Genomic DNA, 25165 nt, shown 5'->3' on the forward strand with positions numbered 1-25165 from the left:
GCTGGGCTCATGAAGCATGGCCGCCCCCATACAGGAGACATTAGACTCCAAAAACATGGCGGCCGGCGTGACCTGAGGACATGCATGCACCTGGTCTACGGCAAAATGGCGGCGGACCGCCGAAATCGTTTTTCCCAGCACATCCACCTGCATCTCTGCTGAGTGGCGATTGATAGATCTACAGGAGATACACTACAAATAAGATAGGATTATACCTCCTATGTCTGCTGTAATGCTACAGTCTGCTGGGTAGAGTGTTAGCTCTCAAACCACTTCCCACAAACACATACTGTATTTTACAAGGGGGACTTTTAGTGTCAGATATATACTGACCATGTATGGAGGGGCCCATAATTCATACTGCCTCATAACGAGGAAAGAAAAAAGGGAACGTTTACTCACCATACCGAACCGACGGGCACCCTCTCTTCACAATACCCTCTCCACCGGGGTGGGGGGTTGTGGACCACTCCGGACGCCTCGACTCTCTGGTTCCTGGCGTCCAAGCGAGACTTTTAACTCGCAAGGTCAGTCCCTCCACTGGGACTCCGTCGCGGCCGACCCAGCGCGGAGCTCTGGTCTGCACGCGCTCGTAGGCAGAAACCGGGGTGACCACTGGATCTCAACATCCAGCCCGTCGCCCGGCCCCGCATACTTACTTGAATGTGTCGCGGCCGACCAAGCGCAATGCAATGGTCTGCGCGCGCTCGTAGGCCGGCTGGGGTGACCACTAGTGTCGCCCAGTCCGGCGTTTTTGCTTGAAGATCTCACAGGAAAAAAACACTGGAGAAAAACTACCTAAAAAATATTTCTTCTAAAGAAAAAATCTTGCCAGGACCAAAAAGATCCCAGCAAGGAACTTAGGTCCTTACTCCTGACTAGACAGAAAAAAACTGATTCCCTGTAGCAGAGAGAGGGAGGATATACCCTCAGGGACTGCCCCTAAGGTGGAGCCAGAACGTTTTGTCTTTCTGCCTAGTCCTACTCCTGCGGAGACAACATAACCCAGCTCTTGAGAATCAAGAAGACTACGTCTGTCAATGAGCGATAGAGAAATATAAGCTTTCTTTAATTTTGAGAACAAGGCCTTACCTTAGCCCTTGCTATATTTCTTAGAAAGCTTCATCACATCCCGTCATTAGATGTAGGACAGTAAGCCAGACACAGGAAGGAAGGAGTTTACCAGCTGACCGCATTAACACACACACACACACACACTTCATGCATTAACTATGTTTTCACATTATCCCCAGCATCTCTCCCCATGTGCATTTGCCTGGCTTCCCCAGCATTCCTTGAGATGGGCTCAGGCTGCATGCTAAACTCCCTGGGGCTCCATGCAGCCCACGGGACACCCCTGATGTAGTACAAGAGCCTGCCTGTTTATATAATAGGACACACCATCTATCCAATCACTCTACAATCTGATTGTACAATCTTCTTTAGATTTATCAAAACTGGATATAGTCACATTTATATGCGTAAAATGAACTTGTTGCGCTTTCAGTATTATTATTTGTTAACAGCACACCAAACACAGAAGCAAGCAAAACCCCTGTCCCGCTCCCCAACCCCGCACTTACCCCATCCAGGTCATGGGGCAGCTTCCCTGGCTTCTCTTCCAGGCCAATCCGGTCGCTTCTCCTCCTGGCCAATCTGGTGTTAGGACCCACTTCCTGTCCTGATTGGCTGAAAGGAGAAGCAGGAAGACCATAGCGAATGTTCATTCGCAAATGTCACTGCACCCCGAGCCCAACCTTTTTGAAGCCAATTAGAGCCTCTGGCTCTATTAATGCGCTTAAAAAAAACCCATCAAAAACCTCTATACGTCCGGCACCCCGCATGGAGGTTAGGGGCCGACGCTCCTTATGAAGCGGCCGCTGCTGTACATAGCTGATGAGAGATCTAAAGGAGATTGTAAGCTGATGAGAGATCTAAAAGGAGATTGTACAATCAGATTGTATAGAAAAGTGAGTGGAAAGTAGCATTGTAATGAGGGAGGGTGTGAATACACCCTATCACACCCTCTTCTGTGATCCAACAAGGAAGTGAAAGCTTCTAGATGACCGAACAGGAAGTAAATGCTAAGGGACGATCTACAGAAGTGATGGAATCTGAAAATTAATTTTAAAAATTTGAATAAACTGACAAGATTTTAAACCTCCTTTGGATAAAGTTAGAGAAAAGCACATTGGGATGGCTTGGCCATAAATGGCACTGAAAACGCTTCTTTTTATTATGAAAAGTAAAATTCTGCCTGAAAAAGTGAATTTCTCCTTTAAATGCACTGTAATTAAGTTTTACATCTTTAATGCCATAATAATGGGTAATAAAGTATAATTTAGAAGAATGAAATGGAAAAATACACAGTATACTTAACACTTTACATACCTGTTCCCTTGTTCTATGTGGACGGCATACCATAACAACAAATATTATACCAAAGAAAATGCCTAGTCCCATAATGATGAAGGGAACATTGGCTACCACTCTGGCTTTCCACAGAATGGTCCTAAGTTTGGCAGTAGAGTCGTCATCAATGAGAACCGTCTGTAATAGAATTACACATAGATGTCATTACAGCTAAAATAAATTAGATGTCATTTTTGGGGGGCCAACACCAAATTGCAAAAGACAGGAACTATAGAAACATATGTATACCTATGGGGGTTCATGTAAATTAATAAAAAAAAAAAAAAATAGTTGCAAGTCCACATTGCCTTTGGTATTATCTGTGAACAATCTGTTGGAAAAGTCTTCTTGGTTACAGCTACATGGGAGATTTTTAGGTCAATCCCAGTACTAAAATTAATAGCATGTCATTTTTAAGAGTAGCATAACTTGTTAAACTAGTCAAGAAGCAAATATTGGGTGAAAAACATACTGGCACTTTGACCACACAGTGCATCAATCGTGTGTCCCTCTGTATAATACTTGTGAAGCTTACACCATTGGCAGCGATTTCTTCCATGGCTGCCGATGACAACTAATCATTTTTAAATAAAGTGACAACACCTGTTAATCTGTCCAGAATTGCAGTCCGTTTCAAACTTTCTGCAGTGAGCTGACAGTGCTGTTCTTGCTGCACTGAAATTCCAAGCAGTGTTGTCTGCTTGACTACATCATCACATTCCTCTCTCCTCCTCTCCATGTTGCCCAATGCTTGCTCCCTTTGTGTACCATCTACCTGCTAATTCCCCCTTCTTTCTACTTCAGTGCAGCAGAGCAGCACTGTTTTAACTCAGACAAGTTAGACCGGGACTACATTTCTGGTAGGGTCAATGGGTATTTTTCAGTACTTTCAGTTTTTATTAAAGTGACATGGGAAACTGTGCACTTATTGGAGAACATACACTTTTAGGCTCCATTCACACCTGGGCATTCTGAATCATGGGCGCAATCACAGCGATTCTGCCCGCAATTCAGAATTGCTGCAAAATGCGCAACCCGTTTGCGATGCCATTACTTCTTACCCCAATCTGCAAACCCTCAGCTGCAATCGCAGCAAATTGCAACATGCAACGCTGTCACCCAAAAGAAGCTCCTGCTCCTTTTTGAGCGACATGTTCCACAATTTACTGCGATTGGGGTGTCATTAGGAAGTAATGGCCTCACAGACATGCCACGGCAATTTCACCTGCAATTCAGAACACCCTGGTGTGAATGGAGCCTTAGTTAGAGGTGCAGCCTGCTGGAGTTAGTGTGTGGCTTGCTGTGCTTGAAACACTGTACTCCCTTCATTATCGGATATACTGTACTCCAAAAAATTGTTGGTCTTAGGAGCCCCACAGTGAAATTAGTATAGAGGTGGTGCTACCCTGGCATATAGGGCGGTTGTAATCACAGAAAACCAGTAGGCATGTAAACACCCAAGAGCAACCTCCTCAAGTATTATAAACTAATCAAAAACAACAGTATCACAAAAAACAGTCCCTCCTTACATACACACACACCCCTACAATAAGTTGCCCACCCAGACAAAAAACCTCACTCCCTTCCACTAAAACAATGAAACGGTCCTCCCAAAGGAGCTGGGGCATGAGTACCCTTAGAAGAATCCCCAAATATCCCTGCCACAAGGCACCTGTACGCTAATGAGGATCAGATGAATGACCTAATAATAATACTAAGGGCTCTTTCACACGGGCGGTCCGATCAGATCCGCCTGTCAGTTTTTAGGCAGATCTGATCGGATGCCCCATTCAGCCCTATGGAGCAGCGGATGTCAGCGGTGACATGTCCGCTGACATCCGCATCCGATCCTGTCTGTGAAATCCGGACGGATGGAAACCCTATTTTCCATCCGTCCTGGGAATCGGATCGGATGGGATCGGATGAGAGCGCTCTCATCCGATCCCCCATAGAGAGCAGCGGGAGCTGTGACACCTCCCTCTCCGCTCTGCAAGCGGAGACGGAGCTGTCATCCGCCGGCTCAGCGCGGATCGATCCCCGCTGAGCAGCACGGATCCGCCTACGGAGGCGGACCGTGTGAAAGAGCCCTAATACTATTAACCTGATCTGCTGTACTCACTGTGCTAATGATCTTTCTTCCTGGTGTGGCTTGGTGGATTCTGCCCAGGGCCTACCCATGCAGGTAGTGAGTAGAAGATGGGGGGCCTTAAGAGCAACAAAATATGAGCAGGAGGTGAAGGTAGGGTTGTGTCAGTGGATGTGTGTTTGACTCTTCCCTCCGGGGAGGAGGGGGGCACACTGCTCAGTTCAGTTTCAGGTTGGGAGTAAGCCACAATCCACCATCCACCAGGCCAAGGACAGCTTAGGTCTATCTCAAAGGGAAGCGGGTAAAGTCCTGGATGGGGTGTTGACAGAGGACACTTTATCCACCTCACCCTCACACCGACAGGTGTTCCTAACTAGCCACCTCAACCCCTCTAGTTACCTCACCAACACAACCCCCCTCAGCTGACAAATATTCCGTCCTGGCTGCCTCATTCCCCCAGCCACCTTAACCCCTGTATTGATTTCCCTATCCAGATACATCATCCGCTGCTAATAGACATTTCTCTCTGCCTGCTTCAGAATTAAGTTGGGGAGTATTGATGATCATTATTAATGTAGGTAGAAATAACGCTAATAAAAATGGAGCATAAAATAAAAGTAAAAGTCATTCTTACCTCACTGAGGTGCATTACTGGGAAGTAGAGAGTCTGTATATTTTTTGTGACACTAAAAATGAAGAAAGAAATTCTAATTAGTGCAGTTTATGTCCAAATTATAATATTATTTAATAATATCTAATATTTGTGTACACCAGCCTTTTTCAACTAGGGTCCCCGGGCACCCTGGGGTGCCTTGAGGCTTTTTCAGGAATGCCTTGGCAAAATGCCTAAAAATGTATTAAAAATTGTATGCAAGTCAGCAGGTGGATAAAGCCTGCCTTTTAGTTACACAAAGCAACAGATTTCCATTGTGCACCATTACAATCTTCTAGCCCATGGTGTCCTAACAAACAATGACATCTTCAGTTAATAAGGAAGATGTCTTGTTGCCTCCGCAGCATCTTTGTTTGGCCCTCCTTTGCCCCTCTTCCTCAGCACTGGGGTGACTATAGCTGACAGATGGAGAGAAATTGAGGGAAAAGAGAAACATTGGAATACTAGTCAGTACCAGTGTGCAAAAGTGTATTTGCTTTAGAATAATAAATCACCTCCAACGTTGGGTGTCCTACGTGTGGATGTTGCTGCATGTTGTAAAGCTATTAGAATCGTTTTATTACATTTTAGAATCGAGTGCCTCAGGACTGTGTATAATTTTAAAGGGTGCCTTGACTGAAAAAAGGTTGAGAAACACTGGTGTACACTACCTGCTGAAACTGTATTTGCATAAAAGGCTGCGTCTGAAAGGAAACTCGAATTGCTGCATTTTTCTGTAGAACGCTGGAAACACTGGAGGTCACCACACTGCGGTACACTGCTCTTTCAATAAAGTTTTTAAAAAATGTAAAATATCCTCTGAGAGCAACTTCTCTCAACCATCCAAAAACAGTTTGGTGAGGACCAATTCCTTTTCCAGCATGATGGAGCACCTTGCCATATGGCAAAAGTGATAACCAAGTGGCTTAGGGAACAAAACATCAAATTTTGGGTCCATGGCCAGAAAACTCCCCAAACCCTAATCCCATTGAGAACTTGTGGTCGATCCTCAAGAGGCGGGTGAACAACCCCCACCCCCCCCCCCCACATATTTTGACAAAGTCCAAGCATTGATTATGCAAGAATGGGCTGCCATCAGTCAGTATGTGGCCCAGAAGCTGATTGACAGCATGCCAGGGCGAATTGCAGAGGCCTTGAAAAAGAAGGTTCAACACTGCAAATTTTCACTCTTTGCATAAACTTAATGTAACTGTCAATAGAAGCCTTTGACACTTATGAAATGCTTGTAATTATACTTCAGTATACCATAGTAACATCTGACAAAAAAGATCTAAAAACACTGAAGCAGCCGACTTTGTGAAAATTTAGATTTGTGTAATTCTCAAAACTTTTAGCTATGGCTGTATTCAGTATACAGTAGAAATTCTTCTCACTGGGGTGTGAAATTCTTCTCACTATCACATTTTGGCCACTAGATGGAGCCGACGAACATGAGACTACCGTAAATTCATTACCTAAATTTAAACCAAAACTCTTGCCTGCACAAATGCTTGACATTCATCCAACAACAGACATCCCAAGTCTACCGCAACTTGCGGGAGTCTCCCGCATTTGGCGGGCGGCTCACGGACACCCGCAAGCGCCGTGCGATCTCCCGGCTGCGGCGGGAGACTTCGGATGTCTGCTGAGCCAGTGAAAGAGCCGCTGCTTCCTGTATAGTTCCGGCTCTGTCACAGGCGGAGTGATATGAAATGCACCCCTCCTCCGCCTGTGACAGGAGCCACAGGAAGCAGCGGCAGAGGATCGGACTGTGCGATCTGTTCTCCTCTACCCTCCTCCTATACAGAGATATGAGGTAATAATGCTGGTGATTTGTGAGGAGTACAATCCTTTCCAGGTCATATCTGTGGTGCTTCCTGCTTCTGGGAAGTTGTATTGGTCATATTTTATAAATCTTATATGGCTCTAGAAGGTGTAGTGATATCGTCTGTAGTGTCCTCAATGGTGCAGGCATCTTTGTACCTGTCACATAGGACCTCTCTTCCTCCTGTAGTACAACTTATTATTAAGTGGTCAGATCATTAGAAAGCAGAAATTAAGTAGGAGGTGTGTTAGTTAATAAATGTCATTTAATTAAACTGGGTTGAAACAGTGTAGGAAGTAGTAGTATTAATCATAGTGATTTTGGGATGACAAGCCAATAAGCAGTGCATAGGATTAGGAAAAGGGGGAGGGGGTAATAAATAGAGCAGTCCTGGTGCGGGAAGGGCGTGGAGGGGGGGCGGTGGCGCCGGCGCGGAGTGTCACCTCCCTGAAATGAGTTTGCCACCTCCCTGAAATGAGTTTTTGCAGGTTGGGATGCCTGCAACAAGTGATGTATAAATGGACCCCCTTAAGTAGATGCAACAACAAATTTGTGACGTATTATTTTTCCCCATTCCTGTCACGTTTGCAGAGCAGAGCAGCTTAGTCAGTTTGTAAACGTGGAGAGATGAAACAAAGATATGTGAAATAAAAAAAAAAAAAAAAAAAAAAAAAAAAAAAAGGGAATCCCATTTACTGAATACTAGAATATCATGTATACTACAAAATATGTTTTACGCAAACGTATCAATTAGAACCTGAGCCATAAGCATCAACTCCAAATGATTTGTGCATTGTTCTGGCTATTTTTCCATCCTTTTAAGGTTTACAATCTATACACATTTTCTACTCTATTTAGCCTTTTCTCTGACTCCATGGTCTCATTAATAACAAAAGACCCATCTACATCACAGTCTTTTATTAACTATGTAAAGATTTAGCTATAACTGTAGCTATAAAAGATCTGTCTAAAGTTCACCATAGTAGAGAACTTACGAGGGATGAATATTTCAGTGCTAGAACAGTTAAAAAAAATTTGAAAAACTTGTAGGTAAGACTGATTTCAAAATCTCACTTTGAGCTGCACCATCCTCCTACTTATGTGGCTACACTCATTTCTCTAGTGTATCTTTAGGCAGGGCTGGCCCAAGACATTGTGCTGCCTGGGTCCAAGAATGAAATGCTGCCCCCCACCCCCCCCAAAAAAAATCACGCCCTCCAAGAGGCCCCCACATTCTATAGGACTATGAAAGCAGTCAGAGAGGAGTGTGAGTGTGTACGGAGTGACAGCAGGAGCAGGACACAGCAGTAGACACTGGGCAGATGAACGCACCATGCTCTCTCCTGTCTATAGTGCCACAATGCCCTGAAGCGCTGCGAGCATGGTACAGGAGAATGCAGTGCTGGGGGCATAATACAGGAGAATGCGGGGCAGTGGGCATGGTACAGGAGAATGCGGGGCGGCGGGCATGGTACAGGAGAACGCGGGGCGGCGGGCATGGTACAGGAGAATGCAGGGATGCGGGCATGGTACAGGAGAATGCCACCGCTCAGGAAAGCCCGCCCATGTTCGGCTAGTCCCAGAAATAGCTGAACATGTACGGATTTTCCCGAGCGGCGGCGGCGCATGCGCAGTGTGCATGTCGGGCCTGCCACGGACCTTTTTTTTTTTTTACTTGAGCCGAAGAAGAGAAGAGGCGGCTGGGGACCCATGGTAGGGCCGGCCCTGTACTTAAGATACACTAGCGCGACAACACAGGATGGACTTTAAACATCTTGTGCAAGAAAATAAAACTATACCACACAAAAGGCTTGTTTACACTTGCTTCAAAATGTAAGCACTCTAAAATAAACCCAATGTCACTTTCTTGGTGCTTCAAAGCATCTCCAAAGCCTGCATAAAGGTCTGGGACATTGCTCGCTTACAGCATCTGAAGCTTTTGAGGGGCTTTAATTCAGCGTTCGCTTTACTGTTTTCAGGTATGAAATATCCCAGGGTGCACTGGGAAACCAACAATTAAACCGGAAAGACGTCATCAGCAGTCACTTCCGGTTCATATGTATATATTCTGGAAGTGTCTGGTGCAGACGTCACATCTGGTGTGTAGCAGGAAGGTGAGCCGGGCCTGGACTGGAGCAGAGCAACTAGCAGTTGGCACATGTGGTATTGTACCATGGGAACACTATAGCAGAAAGTGAGCGGGGACTGGAGAGCAAGAGGATGGAGTGGCAGAGGATCAGCAGAGCTGAGGAACCAGAGCAGGAGAAGCTAGCAGATGGCACATGTGGTGTGTACCATGGGGACACTATAGCAGAAAGTGAGCAGGGACTGGAGAGCAAGAGGACGGAGTGGCAGAGGATCAGCAGAGCTGAGGAACCGGAGCAGAAGAAGCTAGCAGATGGCACACGTGGTCAGGGCTGTCTTTAACACAGGGCAAAAGGGGCAGCTGCCCTGGGTCCAGTCATTCTTGTGGGGCCCAAAGCAGCTGCCCCTTGAGCCAGCACTGGCTGCAAATAGGTAATAAAGTGGGTTTTGGGAGGGCCCAAGAAAATATTTGCCCAGGGTCCAATCATAATTAAGACGGCCCTGCACGTGGTGTGTACCATGGGGACACTATAGCAGAAAGTGAGCAGGGACTGGAGAGCAAGAGGACGGAGTGGCAGAGGATCAGCAGAGATGAGGAACCGGAGCAGGAGAAGCTAGCAGATGGCACAAGTCATAAGCAGCATGGGAGCAATATAAACGGGAGGTAACAGGGGAACAGGAGGGACCTAGGGGAGGATAAGCAGAGCTGGGGGCTACTACTGAGTGAGGATGTGCTGAACACGGATACTAATAACCTGGAGATGCCTGCCATTGTTTATCTCCCCATCCCTCACAAAATGGAAATTAACAATCTACAAAAGAAAAAATGAGATTGTTTTCTGCTTCCAGTATAGCTCATAGGAAAGGACAAGGACACTGCATTTCTGGCACATTTCTCTGTAATTAGAGAATGTTCTTATACAGATAAAAGAGATACCAGATCTAAAGACTGGTAAGCTACATTTTAGGGTTTGGGTTTATTTATGCTATAGGTCAAAAACTGACTTCAACCTTAAAGTAGCAGTCAAGGCAAAACCCAACTAACCCTAAACCTGCTCTGTGCCACATTCTAAACCTAATCTATTTAACCCTGTAAAGCAAAAATCACTCTACTTACCCATTTTGCAGCTGATCTGAACGGTGTCCGGCGATGGAAGTGGTGTGCAGGAGAGGACCGACAACAGCTGTGAAATGAATGGGAAGTGAAGTCACCTATAGAGTTACTATGGGGCTTCTATTTTCGGCTGCCTTTCCTGCACCCACCTCCACACTGAAGCCACCACAGACAGCTGGGACTGGATTGGCTGCAGAATAGGCAAGCATAGCGATTTTTGCTTTACAGGGTTAGATACATTACATTTATAATGTGGCACAGAGCAGGTTTAGCATTAGTCCAGGCAAAACCTCTCTTTTTAAGTTATACTTTAGGCTGGGAGTTGTTGGTATGAGTTTTTTTGCATAGGTACATTGGTCCAGCTTAGACTAATGTAAGTTTGCATATCTCATACTGGACCGATCTCTGTCTCAACTGCAAATCACTGTAGTAGTTGCCTATACTACAGTGATTGCTGCAGTCTTTCGAGTCCAGTGGAAAGCAGCTGCAATTCTGCATAATAACCACAGGGGGTAGTTCAATCGACACTGCGGCCATTCAGAAGGCGTTCCCTGATTGGATGAGGTAGAGAGGCATTGTCACGATCACCACCTTATCCAATAGAGAAAGTCTTCATTGAGGAAAATACAAGGCATTTTTTTAAATGGTGGCAGTGTGGAGCAGGAAACCCCCTGAATGAACACTGTCTGGATCTTGGGCCACGAACCTGCTTTGGCACTCCTGTCAAATTTCCTGTCCATGCCATCACTGCATCTGCAGATACTTACCTAAATTTAGGGTTTTGTCTTACGTAGACGTTGACTTGCATTCTCTTGGCAGCTCTCAGTAGTATTCCAGTAAGCTGAAAAGAAAAGGGGAAACATGATTAGGAACAATGTTAAAACAGATCTGTTAAATAAATAACTGTTCACACACATGCAAAAGGAGCAGTAAAAAGTCGGTTGATCCACATTTTTATCATCTACCCAATTGCCCACCTACAAAATAACATGGGGGTCATTGAGGTAAGGTTTGGTAGGTGGTGAAGCTTGCCAAAAGCTCCTATTGAAGTCAATGGGACAGTGCTTTGATTGCATGGCAAGCCATGGCAGGGTTTTGCAATGCAAAATCCCCCTTGGGATCTTAGTTAAATAGTTAGTCAGGTTGAAAAAAAAAAAAAAAAATGACGCAAGTCCATCTAGTTCAACAAATAAAAGAAAAAAAAAAAAACAAAGACGCCACAATTATACAATCCTATATACACAATCCTTTACCCACAGTTGATCCAGAGGAAAGCGAAAAACCCCAGCAAAGTATGATCCAACATATCTGGAAAAAAAACAAAAAAAAAATACAAAAAAAAAAAAAAAACAACAGGCATTCAGGAGGTGGCAGTATCGCCTCCTGAACACCTGCTAATGATAAACTTGCCACCAGTGTGACCACAGCCATAGTGTGCTTTTACCTTCCTCTTTGACACAGCATATTCTTGGCTCTAAAATTTCAAAGCACATGTTGTCAGCTGCTCCTACTCTATTGCTGATGCATTACAAAGAAGAAATACAGCTTTTCAGCTCTATAACCTATGTGCCCAGGCAGAGCACAGAATGTTAGATGATCAACATGCATGACCAAAATGGATCAGATAAGAGAAATTTATTGTGAGGATTCACATACACTTTAAAACATTGCTTGTATATGTATGGTTCATGGTCCTGGTCCTGGGCCATCAAAGCCCTTAAGTCAACCACATTCATTGATTGAAATTCAGCTTGTTCAACAGGCAATGACAGATTCGATCCATCTATGGGCAGGCTGATTGCACCCAAGTTGATTGATGGATCAATTTTGGTACAACCAGCCTGTTAGATTTTCTTTTTACATGCGATTACTGCCGGTGGCTATAGCTGCTATCAGTAATCGTTGTGCTCTGCCGGCTGGGAAGTCTCTATGCCCGCCCACTGGCAGAACACAATAGTGCTGTGGGAGACACCATAAACACTGGCTCTTGATGGGGGAAGAAAAATCGATTCATCTATGGGCTGCTTTAGCCCTACCAAGCACACATGTCCTTAGGATAGGCAATGAGTGTCTCATTACTCGGTCACGGACCATACAGGTTGAGGGGCTCCAGGGGGTTTGCTTAATGCAGAGGAATCTGGCTTTTCAGTTTCCTCATTGTTTCGTAAAGTTTGTTTTGGGACCTGGAGCCCAGAGATTTCTTAGAGATCAGGGTGGGTTGAAATCTCCAATCCTGGGTCAAAGGTTCTAACCAACAGCACGCCAATTGGTCTGCTGTGCTGGGCTTTTATTTTTTCAGAGACCTGACCATGGTTCTGGACTCCACCCTAGTAGACAGAGAAGGTCTCTGTCCAGGAGTACAGACAGGAGCCAGATGGGTTTCCAAGTTTAAGGATCAAGGAACTAAGTGGTACTGTGTAACTTTTTTTTTTTTTTTGAATGGAAGATAAAAACGCTGAATACTCCTGCAAGGGAAAGTCATGTAATGGTGGTTTTCTTAACTTTCTTTTATTAAAATTGGACAAGAAAAGTCCTACGAAAGCAGAAGAAAGGGAGTGGCTGAGTCCTTAAAGCTCTAACGTTGATGCTAGGCCTTACTAATATATATATATATATATATATATATATATATATATATATATATATATATATATATATATATATATATACACATATACACACACACACACACACACACACACACATTATATATATATACACACACACACACACACACACACTACATACATACATACACACACACACACACACAGTGCCTTGCGAAAGTATTCGGCCCCCTTGAACTTTGCGACCTTTTGCCACATTTCAGGCTTTAAACATAAAGATATAAAACTGTAATTTTTTGTGAAGAATCAACAACAAGTGGGACACAATCATGAAGTGGAACAAAATTTATTGGATATTTCAAACTTTGTTAAATAAAAAACTGAAAAATTGGGCGTGCAAGATTATTCAGCCCCCTTAAGTTAATACTTTGTAGTGCCACCTTTTGCTGCGATTACAGCTGTACAGCTGCTTGGGGTATGTCTCTATCAGTTTTGCACATCAAGAGACTGACATTTTTGCCCATTCCTCCTTGCAAAACAGCTTGAGCTCAGTGAGGTTGGATGGAGAGCGTTTGTGAACAGCAGTTTTCAGTTCTTTCCACAGATTCTCGATTGGATTCAGGTCTGGACTTTGACTTGGCCATTCTAACACCTGGATATGTTTATTTGTGAACCATTCCATTGTAGATTTTGCTTTATGTTTTGGATCATTATCTTGTTGGAAGACAAATCTCCGTCCCAGTCTCAGGTCTTTTGCAGACTCCATCAGGTTTTCTTCCAGAATGGTCCTGTATTTGGCTCCATCCATCTTCCCATCAATTTTAACCATCTTCCCTGTCCCTGCTGAAGAAAAGCAGGCCCAAACCATGATGCTGCCACCACCATGTTTGACAATGGGGATGGTGTGTTCAGGGTGATGAGCTGTGTTGCTTTTACGCCAAACATAACATTTTGCACTGTTGCCAAAAAGTTTGATTTTGGTTTCATCTGACCAGAGCACCTTCTTCCACATGTTTGGTGTGTCTCCAAGGTGGCTTGTGGCAAACTTTAAACAACACTTTTTATGGATATCTTTAAGAAATGGCTTTCTTCTTGCCACTCTTCCATAAAGGCCAGATTTGTGCAGTATACGACTGATTGTTGTCCTATGGACAGAGTCTCCCACCTCAGCTGTAGATCTCTGCAGTTCATCCAGAGTGATCATGGGCCTCTTGGCTGCATCTCTGATCAGTCTTCTCCTTGTGTGAGCTGAAAGTTTAGAGGGACGGCCAGGTCTTCGTAGATTTGCAGTGGTCTGATACTCCTTCCATTTCAATATTATCGCTTGCACAGTGCTCCTTGGGATATTTAAAGCTTGGGAAATCTTTTTGTATCCAAATCCGGCTTTAAACTTCTCCACAACAGTATCTCGGACCTGCCTGGTGTGTTCCTTGCTCTTCATGATGCTCTCTGCGCTTTAAACGGACCTCTGAGACTATCACAGTGCAGGTGCATTTATACGGAGACTTGATTACACACAGGTGGATTCTATTTATCATCATTAGTCATTTAGGTCAACATTGGATCATTCAGAGATCCTCACTGAACTTCTGGAGAGAGTTTGCTGCACTGAAAGTAAAGGGGCTGAATAATTTTGCACGCCCCATTTTTTCAGTTTATTTGTTAGAAAACTTTGAAATATCCAATAAATTTCGTTCCACTTCATGATTGTGTCCCACTTGTTGATTCTTCACAAAAAATTACAGTTTTATATCTTTATGTTTGAAGCCTGAAATGTGGCAAAAGGTCGCAAAGTTCAAGGGGGCCGAATACTTTTAGCAAGGCACTGTATATATACATACAGTACATACACACACAGTATCTCGCAAAAGTGAGAGTACATTTGTAAATATTTTGAAAGGATAATAAAATATTTATAAAATATGTGAGATACTGTGTGTGTGTATGTATATATATATATATATATATATATATATATATATATATATATATATATATATATATATATATATATATATATACACACACATACATACATACATACATACACACACACATACATATATACACACACACACACACATCCTCTTTATCGACTGTACCTAGTCTTTTCTTTACTCTCTCTAAACCCAGTCTTCCCTTTTTTTTTTTTTAGAACTCTTCTCCATAAGCCCCTCTTCCCTCACTATTATGGTTTATGCATCCTATGTTTCAACCCCTATCATGACTGCATTGTCTACAAGCAAACTTTTGATGCCTGATTATACAACCTTTCTAGTATTTTCTACTTAAAAATGTTCTAATAAAAGATTGAGCAGAAAGAAAAAAAAAGAAAAAAAAAAAAAAAAAAGTTGGCTTGAGTTTGGCTGCACCCATTAATTATGCCTTGAAAATCCCAGGTACAGGTGACTGGTATTTCCAATAGACATCATATTATGGTCTAATGAAAAAATAATTTAATCAATGATTCATTAACCTAGGAAACACGTTTTTTTTTATTTCCAAAATAATTTTTTAATAAAAAGAACAAAAAAAATTCATACAAAAACAGACAAAAAAAAAAAAATCATTGTAGCTGGAGGGGATGGTACACAAGCCACAGCTGTGATGCTTTGCTTAATGGTTGTGGCCAAAATGTATACCACAGGTCCTGTTTGGTGGGTAGTACCACTGCAAATCATGACCCATTCAAGTTAACGTAATCATGCCATAACTACCCAGCAATTGTTGCAGTGTGGTACTGTGGGCTTTCAACTGTTAAAACAGATAGTGAAATCAAGTCAAATGCCCTCTGTATAATCGATTTGTAGACTTGCAACTATGAAGACATTTTCTGTCAAATAAAAACAATTTTTACATGTCTGTAATTAATCTTAAATTAACTTCATAACCTAATGCCACATGCATGCCCATTTTCTGTACCCAAAAGCTTTATATTTGATATTATTTGCTTTTGTCACCTGTGCATTTTGCAAACATAGGATTCATTCTAACAAGATCAGTACTGTTTATGGAACAATACAAATATAACCTTTCATAAGCCTGACAAATTCTCTCTTTAGTCTATGAGTAGCACTGTGAAATGTAACGGTTAGTGCCGGTGTTCCGTGAAAAAAACCATACCCGTGAGAAAACCATACCCTCGTCACTTCCAGTTCCGCTACGGAGGGTATGGATTTCTCACGGTAGTTAAACTTGCGGCACTTACATTAAAACAGCTTATCTGCAACATCAATCATCTCCGCTCCTTCCCCTGTCACTGCCCTCATCTCCGGTAATAAATATAAAAGCGGATCACGGAGCCGCGATCGCCGTCACATTTACATCTCATACTCCCGCCGCCGCTTTTATATTTATTACCGGAGATGAGGGAAGTTACAGCGATAGCAGAGGAGATGATTTATGTTGCAGCCGAAGTGTTTTAATGTACCCGCCGCAAGTATTACATTAGACACAGTGCCGTGAGAATTTCATGCCCACCGAGCATGCGCACTTGTCAAATTCTTTCATGTTCATTTACGTATCCGTGGCTCTGAGCATGCGCACTGCTGCGCTGCTCAGCTGTTTCAGACCGGAAGTGACGACGGTATGGTTTCTCCACGGGGTATGGTTTTTTAACGTTACACCGGTTCACACTTGTGCGATGCGTGCGGGAAGGCTGCGAATTCGCAGCCTGTTCCCGCATCGCAAACGCACCCCTGGCAGTTCACACTGCCATATGCGATACGCTGGGGGTGTCAACGTAATCTTAACGACACCCCCAGTTTGATCGCATATCGCAGTGCGATCTTGCAGTTCACACAGGATCGGATCGCACAAGTGTGAACCGCTGTGCGATCCGATCCTGATGCGGCTGCAAAAAAGGGTCCTGTGCGTCTTTGCTGCGGGTGCGGTGCGAATTTAGCCATACAGTGCCGGTTCACACTTATGCGATGCGGGAAGTGTATGGCTAAACTTGCACCGCACAGCCGATCGCATGTAATGAAGAAGCAGTGCGCTCCGACATTACATGCGATCGCCGCAGCCGCATCAGTGTGAACCGGCACTTATAGTGAGGCATTATTGTATATCACATTGTCTCCAATGACATATTTCACCAACAGGTGGTGCTGCAGGGAAAAATCACAGCTCTTTCCTAATAAAATGGAAGAATATAGCAATAGTTGATACTGCTATGTTCTAACTTTACTGTCCTATTCATATGCCTTAATTGGAAACAATATTTCATAGGTTTAATAATCATTACATTTAGCAATAATTAGAAATTAAATTGTGGGGAGAAAGTAAAAACTGAAAACAATTTTAACTCTGCTGAATCACAAACTTCATGTGATCAGCAGTAATATGTGGTGACAGATTCACGATTGTGAAAAGGAAACATTATTTCAATAATCCAGGAAAAAGGTCACAGATGTGGAACCACTTGTCTTGCAGATTTGGATTAACCCTTACAGCATTTTTAGAGAGAGAATAAAGGAAGTCCTGACATAAGCTGTATAAAGAGCACAGTTTACGTTATGTGTCCCAGTGTGCTCTCTTTATCATTAGAGCAAGATGGAAATTACTGGGCAAAAGCTAGAGAGAAGGAAGTGGTTATTACTAAAGTCACCCCAAAGTGATTAATGCACTATGCACACTGTGTGTCACTGGAATAAGGAGACAACACAAAATAAAGCAATCTGCCATGCCCTGTACATGGAGGCTGAGATTTGTTCTCTGCTTGCTGTATCGAGTGCAGAATATGCCTTCTGTCGTGTTTTGCTATGTAGAGGATTTAAGGGGTTTGACCCATAGAAAGGGAAGGGGTAACTCCCCACCAAGCAGAAGTTAAAAAAAAAAAAAAATGCTTATACATATGCTTTTTTCAACAGAGTAAACTTTGTATGTCATGAACCATGAGTTTACCATCCCCCAATCACCTAACTTAACCTAACATGGCAGCTGGAGAGGATGGTACACAAGCCTCAGCAGGGATGCGGTGCTTGACTGTAGTGTCAAAATGTACACCACAGGCATGGGCATCCGCAGAACTTTTTTTAGGGGGGGCATAATTTTAAGGTCACCCGTGCTCCGCCCCTTTTTGACAATATCATAAAGGGGAGGGACTTAGTCATGATCACATAAAGCGCAGGCAATGTACTCCTCCTGCTGCCTCTGGTCTGGTGCATAACCCACCAATATCCCATTCCCATTCACTAGGATTAATATCCTTCCCTTCAAATCAACATGTTGTGAGTTAGTGACAGTGCCCCACAGTGGCACTGCCCCTGACTGTGTCTTTTCTTGCCATTGCCATTAGTTCTACATCTTCTGACAATCAATTAGACTCTTACTCTTCACCGTCGCTGCTCACGTGTGTCCCGACTCCTGCTGCCTCTCTCCTCCAGGCTCCTCTCCTCTGCGAGCCGCAGCTCCGCCCTTCCTGACTGACTCCTCGACCCGGAATGGGGCAGACAGTAGGGCATATCACAGGGCACATCATATGGCACATTATGGAGCACACATAAGGGGACACAAAGCAGGGAGATGGAGGCACACAGCAGGGCAATGGGGCACACAGCAGGGCAATGGGGCACACAGCAGGGCAATGGGGGCACACATTAGAGCATGGGGGCAGACATCAGGGCATGGGGGTACACAGGTACACAGCAGGGAATGGGGGCACACATTAGAGCATGGGGGCAAACATCAGGGCATGAGGGCACACAGAGCATGGGGGCAGACAGCAGGGCATGGGGGCACACAGCAGGGCATGGAGGTACACAGCAGGTCAATGGGGCACACAGCAGGGTAATGGGGGCACACAGCAGGGTAATGGGGGCACACAGCAGGGAATGGGGGCACACAGAGCATGGGGCAGACAGCAGGGAATGGGGGCACACGTCACAGTATGGGGCCACACAGGGTGATGGGGGCACACAGCAGGGCAATGGGGCACACATTATGGCATGGGGGCATACATTACAGCATGGGGGCACACATTACAGCATGGGGGCACACATTAAGGCATGAGGGCACACATCACGGCATGGGGGCACACATTACGGCATGGGGGCACACATCACGGCATGGGGGCACACATCACGGCATGGGGGCACACATTACGGCATGGGGGCACACATCACGGCATGGGGGCACACATCACGGCATGGGGGCACACATCACGGCATGGGGGCACACATCACGGCATAGGGGCACACATCACGGCGTGCGGGCACACATCACGGCATTAGGGCACACATTACGGCATGGGGGCACACATTACGGCATGGGGGTACACATTACGGCATGGGGCACACATCACGGCATGGGGGTACACATCATGGCAAAGGGGCTTACATCACCGCGTGGGGGCACACATTACGGCATGGGGGCTTACATCACCGCATGGGGCACACATTACGGCATGGGGGCACACATCACGTCATTGGGGCACACATCACCGCATGGGGGGGCTTTCATCAGGGCAATGGGGACACACAGCATGGCAATGGGGACACACATCAGAGCAATGGGGTAATATCAGAGCATGGGGGCACACAGCTGGGCACATAGCAGGTTGCTGGGCTGATAGAGGGACAAGGGACAAAGGGCACACAGCAGGGAATGGGGGCACACAGAGCATTGGGCAGACAGCAGGGCATGGGGGCACACGTCACAGTATGGGGGCACACAGGGTGATGGAGGCACACAGCAGGGCACATAACAGGTCGCTGGGCAGATAGAGTGGACACGGGACACAGGGCACACAGCAGCATACAGGCAGGCTGCGCTTTCCTCCATACAGAGTAGCGCGGGAAGCAGCTTTCATTAAACCTCTCATGCAGCACTCCTCCCCACCGCCCCCTCCCTAGGGTGGATGGGAGGGAAGGAGGGGCTGGCGGGAAGGAGCTCATCAGGAGAGGTCTATTTACACTTCAGTCTCTTAGCAGGGACCCGATCTACCCGTCGCCTAGCTGTGATTGACAGGTAGATCAAAGTGAATGGTCAGTCTGCCCCTGGGGGAGAGAGAGAGGAGGGAGCTTGGCGTTGATTAGTGCATCGGCAGAAACACTGACAGTGTGGATTAAAACAGGGATAAGGAAGGAAGCTGACATTCCAGGGGGGGGCACTCGCCCTCCCTTGCCCCTACTTGCGGACGCCCATGACCACAGGTTGTGTTTGGAGGGCAACTAAAAAAACACATGCAAAAAGAGGGTGCACCAGTGCATTATCCCATGTGACATTTATTATTAATCCACATTAAAATATACTCCCAAGCCATGTAAATAAAACAGCATAGCAAGCAACACATCTGTAGCACCGTTTTACACAAGAATCAGCGTACTCCAAAGCTCAGGCGAACTTCACCGGGATCCCTGCTGGCTTCTGCGTTTCAAAGACTACAGGCGGTCCCCGGGTTACAAACAAGATAGGGACTGTAGGTTTGTTCTCAAGTCGAATTTGTTTGTAAGTTGGAACAGGTAAATTATTTAAGTGTAGCTCCAGCCAAAAGAATAAATTTGAAAGTTTTTTTGGATAGCATAGGGAAGGGTTAAGACTAGGGATCGACCGATTATCGGCAAATGCACTTTTCCCAATACATCGGAATCGGCCCCGGAGGTGACCAATATTGCCGATATTTCAGGAAAGTGCTTGTACCGGAGTGATGTCTGAAGATAGAGGTATCACCCCAGTACCGGTGTCCATAGCCGACGGTCAGCTGTCTTGTAATGACAACTGATACGGCTGAGAAGCCGCTCGGCTGTCATTACAAGGAGCGGGAGGGGACACCCCCCCCCTCCCGCGGCTCGCCCGGGTCTCCCGTCCCACCAGGAGACCCGGGCAACCAACCTGCACAGCCTCTGAAGACCTGATCAAAGCCGCATTCAGCTCCGATTGGGTCTCCATGCAAAAACCCGGAAGTGATGTCATGAGTGACATCACTTGCGGGTACTGTCTGGTGCCGGATTAAAAAAAATGACAGCATTCAAAACAGCCAAACTTAGCGTTTTGAATGCTTTTAAGTGCAGAGGAGGGGTTTGGGGTCTTTTAGACCCCCAGATCCCTTCACAAAAGTACCGGTCAAAAAATAAATAAAAATGTTTTTAAATTTATAAAAATATCGGCCAATAACGATATGCATTGGCAACGAAAAACAGATATCACTAATTAACACCCCTGTACCATTTCTTTTGCTGTCTGTACCCCTGTTCAGAAGATTTCACCTTACTTTCTGTCCCTTTGACAACTGGATTTTGAAAATTTTGGGTTGTTGTGGAAACAAGGATTGGTGATAAAGCTTCAGTGGAGACACCTTTTTCACATGAGAACTCTTACAGGAGTGAATTTCCCTTCCTAGGGGTAGATTTCTCCTCACTCCCTGTTGTTTCCCTCCATTTGTATGTAGGAGTCATTTGTAAGTCAGATGTTTGTAACCCGGGAACCGCCTGTTTACTCAAGGTTGGCTCTGAAGAGGGTATAGCCCTCGAAAACACGCAAGGCACCTAGGATCCCGGTGAAGTTCTCCTGAGCTTTGGAGTACGCTGATTCTTGTGTACAACGGTGCTACAGAGGTGTAGCTTGCTGTGCTGTTTTATTTACATGGCTTGTGAGTATATTTTAATGTGGATTAGTAATAAATCCCACATGGGATAATGCACTAGGCTGGTGCACTCTCTTTAGCCTGTGTTGCATAGTTGGTTTCAGGACTCCCCCAGTACTCAGAGGGCAGCAAGGCTTGAAGGAGTTGTCCTGTGTTGAGAAGCAGTAAGGGTCCTTTGACATGAACGTTTCATCAGTTCAGTCACGTTTTGAAAAAACAGATCCGTTTACATCAGTTTTTCTCATCAGTTTCCCATCACGTTAACATCAGTTTTTTTTACATTCACTACCAATGCAAAAACAGACCGTAAGGGCTCTTTCACACACGGAGTCCATTGAATGGACTCGGTTTTTCTCACCGGGTGATCGATCCACCGATCCCTGGCTGAGCAGGGGGATGACAGCTGTGTCTCCGCGCTGTGTGTGGAGACACAGCTGTCAGGTCCCCATGCATCTCTATGGGGGAATCGGATGGGAACGGACCTTCTGTCCATTCTCATCCGATCCGCTGGACAGATGGAAAATAGGGTTTCCATCCGTCCAGATTTGACGGATCAGACGTCAGCGGACATGTCTCCGCTGACGTCTGATGCCCCATAGAGATGCATGGGGTGACCGTTCAGATCCGCAAAAAAAAAACTGACAGGCGGATCTGAAGGATTCGCCTGTGTGAAAGGGGCCTTAGTCTGTTTACATCCATTTTCAGTCCGTTACAATTTTTTTAACAGAAGAAAAAAAAAGGGCTTTGATGTGAATGGATGATCAGTTTACATCAGTTTTTCCATAGAGATGCATTGATGTCAGTTTTTCATCTGTTAACAGATGGATGAAAAATGGACAAAAGGAACGCCCTGGTGAAAGGGGCCTTACTGTTGTACAACCATTACCAGACAATCACACTCATGCGCAGGAGGTTTGTTTTGTTACGCGTTTGGTGGGCAGTACCGCTGCAGAACATGACCTATTTAAGTGAGTGGAACTGTGCCATATCTGCCCCACAGCTGTTGAAGTGTGGTACTGTGGGCTTTCAAGGGTTAAAACAAGCGGTGAGGAGGTAACGTATCACCTCACAGCCACGCCACCTGTCAAATGCCCTCTGAGAAAAAATTTGCATTGGATTGCTTTTCAGAGGGGTGGCACTGAAAGCCACAAGTGTAAAAGGGCCCATACAGTAAATGCTTCTCCCTGTGTGTCAGCATTTTTTTTCCCGAGAGTACATTAAGCCATGCATGTACAATCTTGGCATAAAACTGTGCCAGGACAAAAGTAACTCTTGAGCTGCAGTAGTTACATCATCCTTGGATGGCTTACCAAGATGGCTGAACACCCTGAATTCGGAAGAAGACTAAGTGAAGATGGAAGTGCCAACAATGGCAGGGAGGGTGGACATCACAGCAGTAGGTAAGTAGGCCATAATATGCAAATAATGCTGCACATGCTTCTACATAATGAAAAACAGCACCTTAGGGGTCCAACATTTTGGATTTCGTTGGGTGGTTTTCTCCTAAATTAGGTTTGGTCTCCAACTTTCAAGCTACATACTTTTTATTGCTCTCATAACGCAGAGTACATCTTTCCACACATATTTATAAATGTTTGGAACGAAGACATCTGATTGATTTTGACATGTTTCTCCATGGCCCATAGTACTTCTGCACAGAATGGTACTCCCTTTATTACATGCCTTCCTGTACAGGACTAAGGAGTAAAGCCATTGCTGAAGGAGAAGAAAGGTGTCATGTGACTGGCAAACAGCTGAATTTAAGAGGACATTTTAAAAAATAAAACAAAATAAATGTGTGTGTGGTGGGCACAAAGGAATGGAAAAGGTGGAGCTGGGCATTCAACTAGAGATGGATTACAGAAGTCTTTTTTTCCTCACTAGTAGGGCAAATGCGAAGGATTTTTTTTTGTATTATTCACTTGGGGAGTGTCCCCCTTATTGCGCACAGACCAGTTTGGTTGAGCACTCCCCTCCCCCCATTTTTTATGTTTGTTGTACTGAGTGCGTGAACATGAAACACCTTCAGCCATATTTTATTATATTTAGGTCATGCTGTATGCTTTTTATGAGTGCATATTTTACATTATAAAATGTATTTAACCTTCAAGTGGTTGTAAACCTCAAACGTGAAATATGAGCAAAGCATATACCTCTATAGTGTGTACACTCGTCTCCATCCAGAGCAAGAAGTGTAATTTGTTTGCTGCCTCATTCCTCTGTCTGCACAAGATCACTTCTGACAAGTTTTCCTGACACCAAGAGCAAAAAGGTGACAGGGGAGGGACCTCCAGCTGATTGACAGCTTCAGCTCTGTTCCTGTGTGCTATGTGAAGGGGGGGGGGGGGGGTTCTCTTCCCTCAAATCAGCTCTCAGAGATCTCTTCACTGAGCTCTGCAACTTTAGCCCTATGCCCCCTGCTTTTCTAACACTTCAGACAAGCTTTATAACTTCTGGACTTTAAATGGATGTAGACTGCAGATAAACATATGTAGAATGGATGTAGACTGCATATAAACATATGTAGGAGGATGTGTCATCTATATAATCTGAGACCAGTCACTTCACTGGGTATATGTAAGGGTTTACAACCACTTTAAAGTGTATTTTATGATCTTTCATATTTTTTGTCATTTAATTAAATATAGAGAATTGCAGATTAGCAAATACAGGAAGTGCTTAGTAAATTATTAGGTGCAGCTTATTACTACAGAGTAGACTGGTACTTGTGTTATAGACTGTTACTTTTGCAAACTAAAAGCTCACTTAATCTAACCAATAAGGTTAAAATGTGTTCAGCTGAAAACCCAGTAGTGTGTATGGGGAAATTAAAGAAACTGGATTTTTATTTGCATACAACTGAATGCTTGAAGTGGGTACAACATTTAGTTTATTTGCCAAGCCACATGACCATTCACTTTGCATCATAAACATTCACACTTGTCACATTTTATAGATTCCATTTCCTCTGCTTGTCGAAGTTAGAAAAAAGTCAAAGTTTAAGGAAGATGAGCATGTGATCACCTAAGTAAGGTATGACATATCTGCCTTGTGCTCTTGTGGTTAGCTCTATTGCTCAAACTAGGGCAAAGTACAAACTCAAAGTTTGTAAACCGTGGTAATCATTTCACTAAAGGCACTAGCACTTTAATTTTTCAGCAGCAGCTACAACACAATATAATTAAATTTATCACTTTATATTTACCATAAGCGCGAGGATATCTGCTTTTCACAAACTCAAAGTTGTCGAGGTTACTTCTGCATGAAGTACCGTGCAAAAAGGGTGTGTGCATGTTTACACACACAAAATGTGTGTGCGTGGGTCACCACATCCGCAGCCATTCTATGCCTTGTGTGTGCATGATCCCCACATCAGACGCAGTTTTATATCTAGGGTGTGCATGATCCCCACATCAGCAGCAGTTTTATATCTAGGGTGTACATGATCCCCACATCAGACGCAGTTTTATATCTAGGGTGTGCATGATCTCCACATCAGCAGCAGTTTTATATCTAGGGTGTGCATGATCCCTACATCAGCAGCAGTTTTATATCTAGGGTGTACATGATCCCCACATCAGCAGCAGTTTTATATCTAGGGTGTGCATGATCCCCACATCAGACGCAGTTTTATATCTAGGGTGTACATGATCCCCACATCAGACGCAGTTTTATATCTAGGGTGTGCATGATCTCCACATCAGCAGCAGTTTTATATCTAGGGTGTGCATGATCCCTACATCAGCAGCAGTTTTATATCTAGGGTGTACATGATCCCCACATCAGCAGCAGTTTTATATCTAGGGTGTGCATGATCCCCACATCAGCAGCAGTTTTATA

The 25165-nt window shown here is 44.6% G+C and overlaps 1 protein-coding gene across 1 annotated transcript in view; it reads right to left on the bottom strand.

Moving 5' to 3' along the window:
• SCARB2 (scavenger receptor class B member 2) overlaps nt 1–25165 on the bottom strand; it is a 99992-nt gene that overhangs the window by 8084 nt on the left and 66743 nt on the right. The window contains exons 9-11 of the mRNA XM_082255543.1: nt 10942–11015; nt 5133–5184; nt 2392–2550 (exon numbers count right to left, since the gene is read on the bottom strand). Of these exons, the coding sequence (XP_082111669.1) occupies nt 2392–2550; nt 5133–5184; nt 10942–11015 (285 nt within the window). The remainder of the gene's footprint in view (nt 1–2391; nt 2551–5132; nt 5185–10941; nt 11016–25165) is intronic.

Source organism: Pelophylax lessonae (assembly GCF_965119305.1).
Source record: "Pelophylax lessonae genome assembly, chromosome: 1".
In the NCBI taxonomy this organism is placed as follows: Eukaryota; Metazoa; Chordata; class Amphibia; order Anura; family Ranidae; genus Pelophylax; species Pelophylax lessonae.